Source organism: Tasmannia lanceolata, unplaced genomic scaffold (genome assembly GCF_043159265.1).
Source record: "Tasmannia lanceolata isolate RefF3 unplaced genomic scaffold, GAP_Taslan_0.1 ptg000008l, whole genome shotgun sequence".
NCBI lineage: Eukaryota > Viridiplantae > Streptophyta > Magnoliopsida > Canellales > Winteraceae > Tasmannia > Tasmannia lanceolata.
Window position 1 is genome coordinate 10,315,113 of NW_027518685.1, and position 13,859 is coordinate 10,328,971.

The following is a 13,859-nucleotide window of genomic DNA, read 5'->3' on the forward strand; positions in this document are numbered from 1 at the left end:
TCTCCTTCTCTTTTTTCTCTCCAATTTTCCTACAAAAGGAATCGCTTTACTTCACTCTAGGGTTAGGGGTTCTCTTTTCTCGAATCTGCTAGGGTTTTCGTTTTTTTTTCTCTTCTTCATTTTTCTTTTCTCGTTTCGACCTAGGGTTTGTAATTTCGCCTAATTCATTATGTTTCTAGGGTTTGAAATCCCATTTCTTCTTTTTTACTGAATTTCTAGGGTTTGAAATTCTACTTCCTCTCTGTTAATGATTTTCTAGGGTTTGCGGAGTTATGAAAGAGATGTCATCAGATCTAAGCTCGGAAGAAGATCACTTCGATCGTCTCCCCAATTCGATCTTATTACTCATCTTCAACAGTTTACAAGACATTAAAGCCCTAGGCAGGTGTTGCGCGGTCTCCAAGCGCTTCAATTCCGTCGTACTTCAGGTGGAGACTGTCGTCGTGAGGGTTGATTGCGTCATCTCCGGCGAAGATTCCGGTCCGAATTCCAAACCCAAAGGGGTCTTTGAGAATCTTGTGAAATTAGTACTCGGCAGCGTCTTTAAACCCTTTCAAGCTCTCCACCAGATCCTCCTTCCCAAGAAGGTGATTCTCGCCGAGGTATCCCACCATTCGCCTGGCGAGGTCTTGAAGAACTTCAAAGAGATTCGATCCCTGCGGATCGAGCTCCCCGGTGGCGAGCTTGGTGTGGATGGGGGTGCGCTCCTTAAATGGAAGGCCGAGTTTGGGAGCTCGCTTGAGAGCTGTGTGATCCTTGGCGCTACCTCATTTCAACAGAAGTCTTTGGAAAATGGCAATTTTGAGGCTCCTCTGTCAATTGAAGATCAGGGGAGTATTTCGGAGTCGTTTTGCACTAATGGGGGATTGAAATTGCGTGTTGTTTGGACGATTACGTCTCTGATTGCTGCGTCTGCTCGGCATTATCTCTTGCAGCAAATTGTGGCTGATCATCCAACACTTCAGAGCCTTGTGCTCACGGATGCTGATGGGCAAGGGATGCTTTGTATGGGGAAGGAGCAGCTTGCGGAGTTTAGGGGTTCTCCTTTGTCAGCATCAACATCGGCGAACCGAACCCAGGTGCCGGCTTTGAACATGAGGTTGTGGTATGCGCCCTGCCTAGAATTGCCATCTGGGTATGTGTTGGAGGGAGCGACACTTGTTGCAATCAGACCTGTAGATCGGCCTATCAAAAGGGAGAATGATGTTCTTGTGGCTGGTGCTTTTGATGGGCCATTTGGTGAGGCGGCAAAAGCGATGGTGAAGAGGAAGACATACCTGTTAGAAATGAATCCTTTCTGATTGTCAATTTAGAAAATGATGTTCCATATTCAGTGGCTTTTGGAGAGATGAGGTATGCCTTTATCTCTGCCAATTGCTGTTGTTGGTTGTATTTTGCTAGCTTAAAGTGAATGAAAAAGAAATGCTTTCTTGACATGTAGTTGGCACTTGTGCTTCTTAAGCTATCTTCCAATGAAGGTCTCTATAGTTTTATTTGTATTTTTATTGTTACATTATTGAATTTCTTTCTTATATTTGCATTGGGTCATTCATTTAGGAGTTGTTATATAATGCAATGAGCTAACATAAGTACAAGTTGGGGCCACTTGTTCAATGATCCAAGTCATGTATAATGTATCTGTTTGTCCTTGCTATGGATAGGTCATGCACCAAATAGAACAACCCAAGCTCTGTAATCCTCAAGCTCGTGGAGTCTTTTGTGATTAATGTAGGCCCTTGCCTTTTAATGTTCTTACTGTCCATTTAAGGCACAGTTTAGAGACTTAGTAGGCTCCATAGGGGGTGGATTTTTGTATACGGCTACATCCATTTGAAGTCCTAACAAATAAATGGTTTGAGTCATTGAACAAGTAGCCCCAACTTCTACTTGTGGCTACCCATGTATTTCCAAATATGCACGCTATCATGTAACAATAGTTGTTCATTACTATTATTTTCTTTTGCAGTTCTGTGTGGTTCCCTAGTTCAAACTTCTGGCAGATCTTCTAAATTTCAATAGTCTCACTGTAATAGTACCTCCTTTTGTTATTTTATTATACAGTGCTGAAGAAGACCTGTGACTTTTCCTGAGTTGTTTTTGGTGACCTTAAATGGGTGTGAATGCTTAAAGAGGGGTTACTGTAGTGGAGCGTACCTGTATTTGCTGAATATGCCCATAGAGTGTTTTTGAGTATTTAGAGTAGATTCTTCATTTGGGATACAAAAACCCAATTTGGTATTGGTGTTGAAGGTTTTTTGTAATTGTTCTAAGTGGATGGATTAAATTTTTGGATGCTGGCATCTCAGAGATCAGACTGATAGCTTCAGTTGGGGACATATTGGTGAGATGCATTTGTTGATATCACACTCATATTTCCCTTAGAGTGAGTATTCTATAGAGGAGCTTTCACTTAGTATGCAATTTGGTTGCTTCTCAAGCTAAAAGTTGTTACTGTACTGAAGGTGGCACCATTTATGCCGCTTCTCACATTTTCTAACAAAAGTGGAAGAAATGATAGGGGAGAATAAATCAAGAATTTCTTGAGAGCCAACTCTTCAAGATCTCAAAACACTTCACAGTGTATATATGAAAGTGAAAATTGTAGGTGACTAGGGTTTGTGTTTACCCTATATATAGACTCGAATCCTACTAGCTCAAGATATTAAAGCCAATAATCACTTTGCAAGTGTCTTGGAGGATTGCTAGCTGTAAAGCAATTGGGTGCAATTGTGACCTCCACACATCCCCATCCCCACTCTGATAATCTCCTTAAGTCAATACAACTTTAGATTACAACTACCCCATCGTACTGCTTACTAGGTCCTCTTACTACAACTGTACCTAAAGCATCAGGTTCTTGGATGAGGTCCAACCTGATTACCGCCCTATTGATTGGTGGAATTTTCTAGGGTTTTCTGTCTCTGTCAACATGGTCTCTGCCTCTTCTTGGTGCAAGAGATGAACATCTCGTGCAACCATTTTCATTGTGATGTTGATTCATAGAAACCACGGCAAACTAGAAGCAAGTCCTAAGATCAAACTTGCTCTGGTACCATATTTGATTTGGTACAAAGAAGAGGGGAAGACTCGCCAGATGAGAAGAAAATCAAACCTTCAACAAGTGATTTCACAATAGCCTACCAAACAATACTATGGAGAGGGCACCAACTTTGCAAAGTATTTAATTTGACAAAAGAAATTAGCATTGGTCAAGATGTCTCAAGCAGCCATGTTGGAAGTCCACCCAAGGGGAGTTTTATCTCTTCTATTCTAGTTTGCAAAATATAAACTGCTCTCGACATCTCTGTGTGAGCGTTAGTTTTGTGTGCGTGCATTCATTCCCATCAGATATTGTAAAATAGTGTCTTTAGCTACTAATAAGAACAGAATTTAACAGAAATGAAAGTGGCAGTGTGCACCAAAATCAATTGGAACTAAGACAAGCATCTAGCTATGCCTATGCCAGTATTTTCTGTGGGTGCATCCTAACTGCATTTCTGAATTTGGGGGGCTTGGGTTTATGTATGAACTTAGCTTCAAGCTATGCGTATGTCCATCTGCTGGCTAATGTTCTCTGAAAGTCTATGTTAGCCATCTACTTCAAACTGAAATTTATATCATTTAATTACATTTCCTTCTGATCGATTGGAACTTAGACAAGCATCCTTTTTTTTTTGTTTTTTGAGAAGCCGATATATTTGATGTGAAATAGAAGCCACTAGGGCTAATCGTCAGAAGTTGTTTCTCCATCTCCTTGAGTTTGTAAAAAAAATAAAAATACACGGTGACTATACACTTAAGTTTTTAAATCATGACTGAACTTTGTGAACTTAAATACAATTTCTTGATATAAACTTAAACTAAAAAGGAGTTGGTTTTCTATATATTTATTATTATTACTATTGAAAAGGACATGTTCAACAAGAAGAAATAGGCTATTGTCTAATTGCCTGAAGTCCCGTCTTCATCTCCATGAGATTCTATCCTACATGGAGCTTTTGGTACTGTCAAGCTTGTCATGCCTTGACTGAAACAATGTTTGTGAGAACTGGCATTGTAACTTCAAGAAAAGCTCTTATCAGTGTTGTTAATGCCATGTAATCCAGGGTTGTTATCAATGATATAATTTCATATTGAATTGATTTTTTTACGATATATTTAGCGAAGATAATAATTCTTGGTATAAACTTGAACTAAAAAGGAGTTGCTTTTCTATATATTTATTATTATTACTATTGAAAAGGACATGTTCAACAAGAAGAAATAGGCTATTGACTAATTGCCTGAAGTCCTGTCTTCATCTCCATGAGATTCTATCCTACATGGAGCTTTTGGTAATGTCAAGCTTGTCATGCCTTGACTGAAACAGTGTTTGTGAGAACTGCAATTGTAACTTCAAGTAAAGCTCTTATCAATGGTATAATTTCATATTGAATTGAATTTTTTATGATGCATTTAGAGAAGATAATAAGATTTGTTGTGAGCCACATTTGAGGGGAAGGACAAGAGGGTTGCAGGCAGAAAACGCGAGAGGGGAAGGAGGAGAAAAAAGCAGGGAGAATTGAGGATTTGAAGTGTTTGCAATGGCATGTGTAGGCTGCCATGCCTAACCTACACCCCTGTTTTGACAATATTTCTTTCCACCTGTAGCCTATCATATAACAATAGTTGTAATATTATTTTAAATTAACTTTAGATCCAGAAAAGTCCCCCAATTACTTGGATTTTTAACTCCAACTGTCCATCCTCTTTACTAGCTTTTGTACAGAATGCTACACTCAAACACCATATAAAAACTTGCAAAAACAATTAGCAATAATTGGCTGTTTTTAAGTCACCGGTCTGGTATTTCGAAAATGTGAACACACGGTGTTTACAAATGTTGTTCCTGTCAATGAAAAACGAGGATAGTCAGATCTGGTATTTCGAGAATGTGAGCACATGGTGTTTACAAAGGTCGTTCCTGTTAATGAGAAACGAGGATAATTAGACTTCGTTTGCAATTTATGGAAATACAGAATTGATAGAATTTTTGAAGATAAATATTCTTCGTTTCAAAGCTAACAGAAAGTATTAATATATCAGTGTTATCCTAGGAAAGAGGGTGTTTAGAAGCATATAATTCAAGAAATTATTGTGAAATGGCTAGAAGTCTCGAATAGTTGGTTAGTGAAAGCAAACAATAAAGCTTAACATTTTGATTGGTGTTCTTTGGCAATCTTAATTTCTGAAGAGGATTGAGATAGTTGGGTATTTGGAGATAATAGAGGAGTGACAGGCGTATGGTCTTTATGTATTCCACCCGTCTATGATGAGTTTCTCCAGTTTGGCAGGTATTACGGGCTCAAACGAAGTGGAGGTGCTGCCTTTCCTTTCCCCAGGCTCCATATTTTCGTTGACAACTTTGGGAGTTCTCCTAGGCTGTAGGGTGATTCATCATACGCTGTAGCTTGGGCAAAGAAGAATAACTAGCTTGGGGCTGTGGAGATTGCTACATATAATTGTCGAGTGGAGATTGCTACATATAATTGTCGAGTGGAGATTGCTACATATACTTGTCAAGTTAATTTGAATTATGCTCTGTAAGGGGTTTCTCTTTCCTTTTTCTTATTCTTAGGACCGGAAACAAAATAGAAAATTTTCTTGCTAAAAGTGGGGTCCATAAGATTTATTATTAGCGGGCAACCGCTGCTTCCTTTGTAATCATGTTTGTATTTTTCTATCTATGCTAACAAATCTTTGCTAGGTGGTCACTTGGATTCTACTATTATTTTACTAGGAGATTCTTCAAGCATAATGTCATGTCGATGAAGAAAATTCAGGAATTGTTGTCTTTGGGGAACATAGAATTGAATATTTGGACTTTGGAGGTGTTTCTGTCTGCCATGCTCTTGCTAACTGTTGGGGAAATCTCTGCTCGCATTGACTTTCTCCATTCTGTTTTCTTAATTTAACTTTTTTTAGTTAATTGTCATAAAGAAATGACTTGAAGTCTTGAAGACCATTTCAAAAAAAAAAAAAAAACGGAAAGAAATGACTCGAAGAGAGAAAGAACTAACATGACACTTCCTCTAAATTAAGGTGGTCACTTGGAAGCTATGCTTATTACAATTGTTATTCTTAAACAAGTCTGTTCTGGATACATTTATCCGGCAAGCAAACAGGGTCTGGAAGTTGTGAGTGTTGTTTTATAAAGATAACATGACTGCGGGACCACTCTCTTTATCTCCAAATGAACAAACCTGAATGTGGTACACTTTTCTTCTCCCGCTCGTTTCCAGTCGAGGGGAGAGCTCATCGCAACACGAGAACACACTGTAGATAGCTGCATGCTTTCCCGGGTGGAGTTATGACAAGCTCGGGTGTCCCAGTGGTCCTCGTGACATGGATGCTAATCTCATGAAAACAAAATACTGACAAAAGTAAGAATGAGAAATAAAATTCAAATCATTCAAAAGCAGATTAAGTAGATTTATCTTTTCAAATGCTTATGCTTTACTAACCTTGAACAAATAATCGTATCATGAAAAAAGGTTTGTCAAGTAAAAGAGCAACTTCTATTTACAGGAGAAAAAAAGAATAGAAGTATATTGAAATTTGAAAACAATTAAGATACATTTTTCTCTTTTTTGCCCTTCTCCGTTGTGTCTTAAATTTCGTTTATACAAATGCCGTCTGTATGCTGAATATAGATTTTTTTTGGTAGGTAAGCTGTTAACAATGCTGAATATAGTTGATTAATTCTGAGTAATGAGACATTGATAATTCTTGCAAACCACTTGATCGATGTTGCCCGGGGTGGGCGTGGGGTGGGGCGTGTGTGGGGGGTGGGGGTAGGTGTATAGTAGAATTCGTTGTGGGTCCTGACAGTTTTGCAAATTCAAATGCGGATGTGTCTTCTCTGCTCATAGTTGAAAAAGTGTAACTGGCCCCATCCATCCTTATTTTGGACCTAGTGGGGCCACCTCTCATCACTGTCCAATTACAATAAAACATAGATGAGATTCACCCATTACTATTCTCACTGTAGTACCATGAAATTTGTTTGCATTAAGTTCTTATAATATAGATAAATAAGCCATGCATATGCTAAATAATGCGTTCTTGTTCATACTAGAATCTTTTGTCAATATATCGTATGATGAGCAAACCACAACATCACAATGTATGATATGCTCGTGGCTTGCTCTCCTAGATAGTTCTTGAAACTTTTTATGTGTCCCATGTGCCTGCCACATTATCTTGCAAAACTGACTACAAGGTTGAGTCATTTGGATATTTCCTAGGGTTCCTTTTACTTTTCATTGCCCCTTCTTTCAATATAAAAGCCATGTTCAGTATTGTAGCCCCACCCATATAAACAAACCCCAATTAAAAGCAAAAGAAAGTTAAAGCTATGCTCATCTCTGTCTCCTCTCCCTCCTTTTTGCTTTCTCATTGCTCTTCCCTTTTGTACATGAGATCATACATCAAATCTACCTTTATTCTACTTTAATGGATTCTAAATCCTCAAAATCAGTCAAACCACATGTGGGTATGTTTGGCTATGTGTCTTTTGGCTGCCATTTATTTACAGTATTTACAAATGGTAATAGTGCATATTCATTTCTTGCACATTGTCTAGTCATCAAGTAACCCAAATAACATATTGTAGTCAAAGGTGGGCCAGTGTGCTGGGAAAGAAAAGCGGGGAAGAATCTCTTTGTAGTTTCCCCTCCCAAACTCTTACTTTGCTCATCTTCTCCTCACACCAGTGCAACTGCTCCTGGCTGATCGCTGATATTCTTAAAACCCTGGACACAACTTCCAGATCTATCAGACCCATTAGTATCTCCATCTCCACCTCCTTCAATATCCTCTTCCTAAAGCACTTTCGACGTCCCAGGAGGTCTTTGAGTTTCTTCTTCTTCTGTGAATTTATATAAGAATAAGAACATAAGATATCATTTGAAAAATAAAGACAAGCAAATCAAGACTAGCAACTCACTTTTCTATTGGTTTTCTTGATTAAATGAAGTAAGGTTGGATCAACTGAGCTTTGGTTCTTCTTGAGAAGAGTCCTAAAAATTTGCCAATAGTTCTCTTTGTCTGCCTTGAGAAAATTCATGAAAGTTCTAATGGCATCTTCGAGTACTATGAGAAATTCAGCTGATGAGATCTTTGTATTATTATCTTCCTTGCCTCGATCAGCTTCAGACTCTTGGAGAAACCATAAAATGGAAAGTCAGTAATAATAATACAGTAGTAATAATGGTGCCTGAATAATAGCTTCAGACTCCAAGAACTATATTGTCAGTAATAATCACCCATGCCCAATTAGACTATTCGATCAGCTTCTGAGTCTTACATTAGAAAGCCAGCGAAAATGATCAAGAAAGACTACTGGATCAGTAAACCACTAAAACCATCGTCAGTGGGCAAATGAGAAGTATTTGATTTGTGGGTACCTCGGAACTCAGGAACCTGAAGTAATTTTGGTGTTGCAATCCTCATCCGAGCATAAACTTCAGGCCTACGGCAATGTTCATATGGTTCGTTCTCGATGAATCTCTGTAACAGAACCTGAAATTGCTGAAACTGTTGAGCAATTTGGCCAGGGCAGACGGATTCATCCTCACCCACAGAAGCTTTCCGTTGGCGGAAATTCTTGTAGTTCCAGTTAAGAGCTTCCCATGTCAAGCAGAGTTGAGCCACATAAGCAGCCTCCAGTTCTTGGTAAGGGCTCCTGCCTAGCAACTCCGGAAACTCTCTGCGTTTTGCATTGAATTTGTGGACTATCCTTTGCGAAATCGATCTAGGATTTATTTGTACAGACTTGAGAGATTCTGACAGTGGGTTTTCATTGTTAGGTAAGTCTGTTGAGGATAAATAGAAGATAAAGAAGTGATAGAAAGAGAAAAATACCTGTTTCGGTGAGCTTTTGTGTGCTAATTCGATCGAGGAACATCATCTCCTCGTCATATTTTCTGAACACAGTATATGTTTCCCAATTGGAGGAGCTTCTTCGAGATGAAGATGAAAAGGGATCTTCGGTCTCAGAGTCCCGGAAATTCGTTGAACATCTCCAGTCACGAGAACTGTTGGAGATAGAACCACCAGTAAATGAATCTGCAAGAATCTCCTCCCCTTCATCTTCTTGAGCCTGATTCTTTGTGTTCTCGGGCTCCAAGAAACTTCCATCTTGAGACAATTCCGTATCTTCATTCACCCCCTTGCCATGATCTGTTTCAGCTTTGGTTGTAATATTAGAGAGATTGATTATGAGGAGATATACAGCCTAATTGAAAAGCTTAAGTAGTTATGGTGAATACATTTTAAAGTATCAATATTATCTTTGGCTCCCAGTAACTCATGATATGGTTGCACTGGCTCTGGCTTTGGCATACTACTGTGACCAATGTCCTCCAATTCAAGCTCCCTAATAGGACCATCTTCTCTATCATTTTCCGACTCCGAAGTGCAGTAGTAGTCAGAAACTTGTTCTATGCTGGCGTTATCACTGGCTTTATGACTCTCTGGACATTCACCTTCTTCAACTAGAAGAGAATCTTTCTGCGAGCTTCTGGAAGGCAAGAACAATAGAGCTTCCCCTCCCTGAATGACATCAGCAACAAGATCTTCTTTCTCTGAGCCTTCTTCCTCGCTAAAAAACTGAATCTCTCCGTCATCTTCGTCGGTAAAGAACTGAAGCTCTTTGTCATCGGAACCATTATCACAGCCATTAAATCTGCAAGGAAAGAAACGGAAAGAATAAGAAATGGGTGTCTGTATGAGAGAGAACCCAAATAGTTGAAAACCCAACTTACCCAAAATTAGACGGCGATCTTGTGTTTGCATAGGCTGTTGATCTCGTGTTTGCATAGGCTGTTTTCCGGCAAAGAGAGAGCAAGAACTTAGTGAGGAAAATGGAGGAGAAATAGAAGAAAAGGAAGAGGAAATTGAAAGAGGTGGACACTTGAAAGAACAACATCACTGCTGTTTTTTTTATTGAACGTAGCAAAGTGTTTTAACCATGGAAGATGTGCTTCTAAGGACGACTGTGGAAAGCAATGTAAAAAGAAAGTAAAATTCCCATGCATGTATGAGACCATTTAATGCCTAAAATGCCCTCAATTTCTTTAAAAAATTAAGCTTAAAACACCTGTGATCACTATCAATCAGAGCTTTGATAGGAAGGTGATCAGGTTAACCTGTAGAGAACTTTAGCTATATTATTTTTTTTTGAATGGTAGAAACTTTAGCTATATGTTTCTAACCAGATCATAACCCTCCTTTAAAATTCCATGCTCGAGATTTTGAGTATGTTATTAATTTGGGATTTGCTAGGTATCATCACAGAAGGCATTTCGCGGTGGGCTGTTGTTGCATGAGAGAGCACCCACATAGGCACAGATTTTGTCTTAATCATTCAATTCATCTGAGTTGGGTGCTCTCTCATGCAACAGCCAACCCTTGAAATGCTTTCTGCGATGGTCCCTAGAAATCCCTATTAATATTTTGGGGGATATTCGGAGGCTGTTTGAATGATGAAGGGCATTTTTGTAATTGGAAAGGTTTGGGAATCTTCGTTGCTGGTTCTTCCCTCTTTATTTCCTTTTTTTTTAAAAAAAAAACTTATGCTTGGATCCTTGCAGCACACGCCTAATTTGCAATTATGCGTGTGCTATCCCTCACTAACAATTTTATAATTATTTTTTATGTAATATTCTTTCCACTGCTAGAGTATTTCAAAAATATGATTATTCTAATTTCATCTTATTTGTAAATGGGACCCTAACCCTAAGGCCACTAAGACAATACCATTAGTTGCACATAAGATTGCATGCAAATAATTTTTAGTATAGTCCAAAGGGGGCCAAGTTGTGTAGTGTAATTGAGAAGACTATGAGAGAAGGGTAGACCTCATATACTGATTAATAGTGATATCATATCTTAATCTGAAAACTAAGAGCTCTCCTCTACATGGATAATGATGGGGTGTCAAACAAATGCCCTCGTTGACGTCTTACACTTTGGATTAAGAAAATGTTTTAATGTTATCATATCTTATCTAAGAATGGAGATCCAGTGAGTTTGCACCGGACCGACACAAATCAATCTCTCTCTCTCTCTCTCTCTCTCTCTCTCTCTCTCTCTCTCTCTCCAGCGTCCATCTCAGAAGCAATTTCGCGGATGGGCTGTTGCATGTGAGAGCAGCCGCAGAGGCTCACTTTTCAGCAGATATTGTTTTCATTCACAAGGTGGCTGCCCTACATGCAACACTCTACATGCAACAGCCCAACTGCGAAATGCCTTCTGCGATGGACGCTAGCAAATCCCTTGTTTAAGCATGTTTCTTTCCTTTGTCATTTGTTTTATTTTCATGGATAACTTTTTCTATGTGAATTTTTTATTGGAATTTTTTCTATGTGAATTTTTTTACTGTCATTCATTGCATCGGAGGGGCCCATCATTTTGCAGTACATTTTCTAATAAGGTGAGGCCCGCCATTTTACACCCACGCATACCATGAGCGGGGCCCACTATTTTACACCCCATGTACATGTTTTGGTATGGCTGGGCCCCCATTTCCGGCCAAACCCACTATTTTATACCCTTGACTCCTTGAGTGCAAATTTGATAGGCATGATTGGGGAGATGTCGTGACCACAAAATCCCATTTGTCCCAAATGTTCGATCAATGTCTTCAAATTAGATGGTTAAAATATGCTTTACATATTCGAAAAGATTCTGTAATTACGTGTCAAATTTGCTTTACAACTTATTAACGACTGAGGTTTTTGTGCCAGGAAAAAGACCAGATTACACCTCTACGCGCTGCCCAAAATCTTTCATTGTCGATTAAATTTCCAACATGACAGCGTCTGAAAGGCCGTGGCTTGACGCTCTGTCGCTCTCCCTCTTATCATTTCGTATTCACCATCCATTATAAACAGATCCTCTTCCATCTTCACCTCTATGCTTCACTCTATCAACCATATGCGGCCTTTGTATTCATCTGCAACTCAAATCTTTCAAGAATGAACCATGATGTTGTGGAGTTACAAGTGAAAACTATTACAAGTTCGTTCATGTAGAGGACTAACTAGGGATCTTACTCAGAAATGTCTATCATCTTATTCAAAAATGTTTGATTAAGCTCCCTAGTTCCGTAAGGTACTTTCATTAAGAGCTCATAATAGTTTTCCACTTGTAATTCCACAACTTCATTGTTCTATAGAGTTACAAGTGGAAAAGGATGAAGAAGACAAACATTTTCCGATGAAAGGAGTTACATATTAATATGAATAAACTTGTGGAATTACAAGTTGAAATGTATTCCAAGTTCTTTCATCTAGAGGACTTATAGACCACGGAAAGAGGATGAAGATAGAAGTAAAAAACGCCAACATCGGTCGTCGTCTTCTGTCCTACTGAAATTTTTGATTGATAAAAGAAGACTGTGAGTAGTGTGTACAAGGATAATATGGTAATTTTTCCAGTACGAAAAACCTTAATAAGTTGTAAAGCGAATCTAACAAGTAATTTAAGCATAATTTCGAATTTAAGTAGTACGTAAAGAATACTAAGAAAAAAAATGTGCAACATGTCTGGCGGGGACATTAGGGGCCCCTTTGCTGGTGGGCGAAGTCATGAAGATGACATAATCACAAAATCTGTTGTCAAAATGTCGATCAAGGTTGCAATGGAAACTAAGAATAATTAATGATGAAAATCAAACAACCACACAAGAAATTTACATAGTTTGGAAATGGTCCCTTCATCTGGACGAAATGATAAAGATCTTTTACTATATATGCGAAGATTACAAAGTTCTATCACAAGTCTACCAAAAAGAATCTATATAATATTTTAATCACAATACATAAGTTTCAGCCAAACACAAGAATATGCAATTTTTGAATTATAAAAATACCACTATTCTTTGCAGGGGCGATGCTAGAAATTTTGCACAAGGGGGGCAAAAATTATAGTAATTTTTTTTCATCTTAAAATTAAGATAGAAAAAATTTCTATTTGAAATTTTGCCCCCGGGGGGGGGGCAAAAATTATAGTAAAATTTGCACAAGAAAGAGATATAAAAATGGTAAAATTAAAATTTTAAACTTATTTTCTATTTTAGGGATGATTGGAAAAGGGGGCATATTTTTTTTAAAATGGGGTAAGTATAAAAAAAATTAAAAAATAAAGGTATATATATTTTTTCCAAAAAATTAATGGGGTCAATTGTCCCCCTTTCCTGTCAAGTGCCATCGCCCCTGCCCCTGATTCTTTGCATCCCTCTCCCAAGATCCTTCACATAGATGAACCCTTTTGGCCCGTATTGTAATCGTAAGGGGCCATAAGAGTATATATGGAAAAGAGATTCATACATAATTAAATATAACAAAATCACACGTATTAGATCGATCAATCCGACCTTTTGATCAACAGCTCACATGCATTTGAACAATTAAGAAAAAACAAGCAATGAATGATCCCAACTATCTGATCAATCGATCTATAACAGAAACGTATACTATAAATTTCTTTCAAATTTGTATTTTTCACTTTTATCTAAATTATGTTACTGATCATAAATGTTGTGATTTTTAATATTAAATTATTAAGATAGGGAAATGATTTCAGCACAAACATGTTTTGATACATGCGCTCATGTATCTTGTCTTTTATTATTTAAAGGTTATTACGGTTCCCAAAAAAAAAACTCGTACGAGACAATTTAATACTAAATGACAAGATACATGCACGCATGTATAAAAACATGTTTATACTGAAATCATTTCCCTTGAGATAGCTTACTTTAAGAAATTAGATAGACCAAAAATAATTTCTTAAAATTTTCTTTAAATATAGTT

General features: G+C 38.0%; 1 protein-coding gene and 1 pseudogene across 3 annotated transcripts; one reads left to right on the forward strand and one right to left on the reverse strand.

Moving 5' to 3' along the window:
* On the forward strand, positions 1 to 5,881 carry LOC143884307 (F-box protein At5g46170 pseudogene; annotated as a pseudogene). Of its 2 annotated transcripts, none has more exons than XR_013252814.1 (2): positions 1 to 1,353; positions 5,326 to 5,881. The product of XR_013252814.1 is annotated as an F-box protein At5g46170 pseudogene, transcript variant X1 (transcript). The 2 variants fall into 2 exon arrangements; XR_013252815.1 differs by having other exon boundaries at positions 5,334 to 5,881.
* Positions 5,882 to 7,371: 1,490 nt separating this feature from the next.
* Positions 7,372 to 10,052, reverse strand: LOC143884308 (uncharacterized). The gene is made up of 6 exons (XM_077387811.1): positions 9,807 to 10,052; positions 9,312 to 9,727; positions 8,905 to 9,222; positions 8,448 to 8,825; positions 7,988 to 8,199; positions 7,372 to 7,909 (listed from the first exon to the last, which is right to left on the reverse strand). Exons 1-6 carry the CDS (start codon positions 9,968 to 9,970, stop codon positions 7,655 to 7,657), a joined length of 1,743 nt encoding a protein of 580 aa, XP_077243926.1. The 5' UTR covers positions 9,971 to 10,052; the 3' UTR covers positions 7,372 to 7,654.
* Positions 10,053 to 13,859: the final 3,807 nt, after the last annotated feature.

Bases quoted from the DNA above. Each gene is read 5' to 3' on its own strand.
- LOC143884308 (XM_077387811.1), bottom strand. From the start codon at position 9,970: ATGTTGTTCTTTCAAGTGTCCACCTCTTTCAATTTCCTCTTCCTTTTC. The intron at 9,728-9,806 runs GTAAGTTGGGTT...CTTTCCTTGCAG, and splicing joins AGATCGCCGTCTAATTTTGG to ATTTAATGGCTGTGATAATG. The intron at 8,200-8,447 runs GTACCCACAAAT...GGTTTCTCCAAG, and splicing joins TCAGGTTCCTGAGTTCCGAG to AGTCTGAAGCTGATCGAGGC.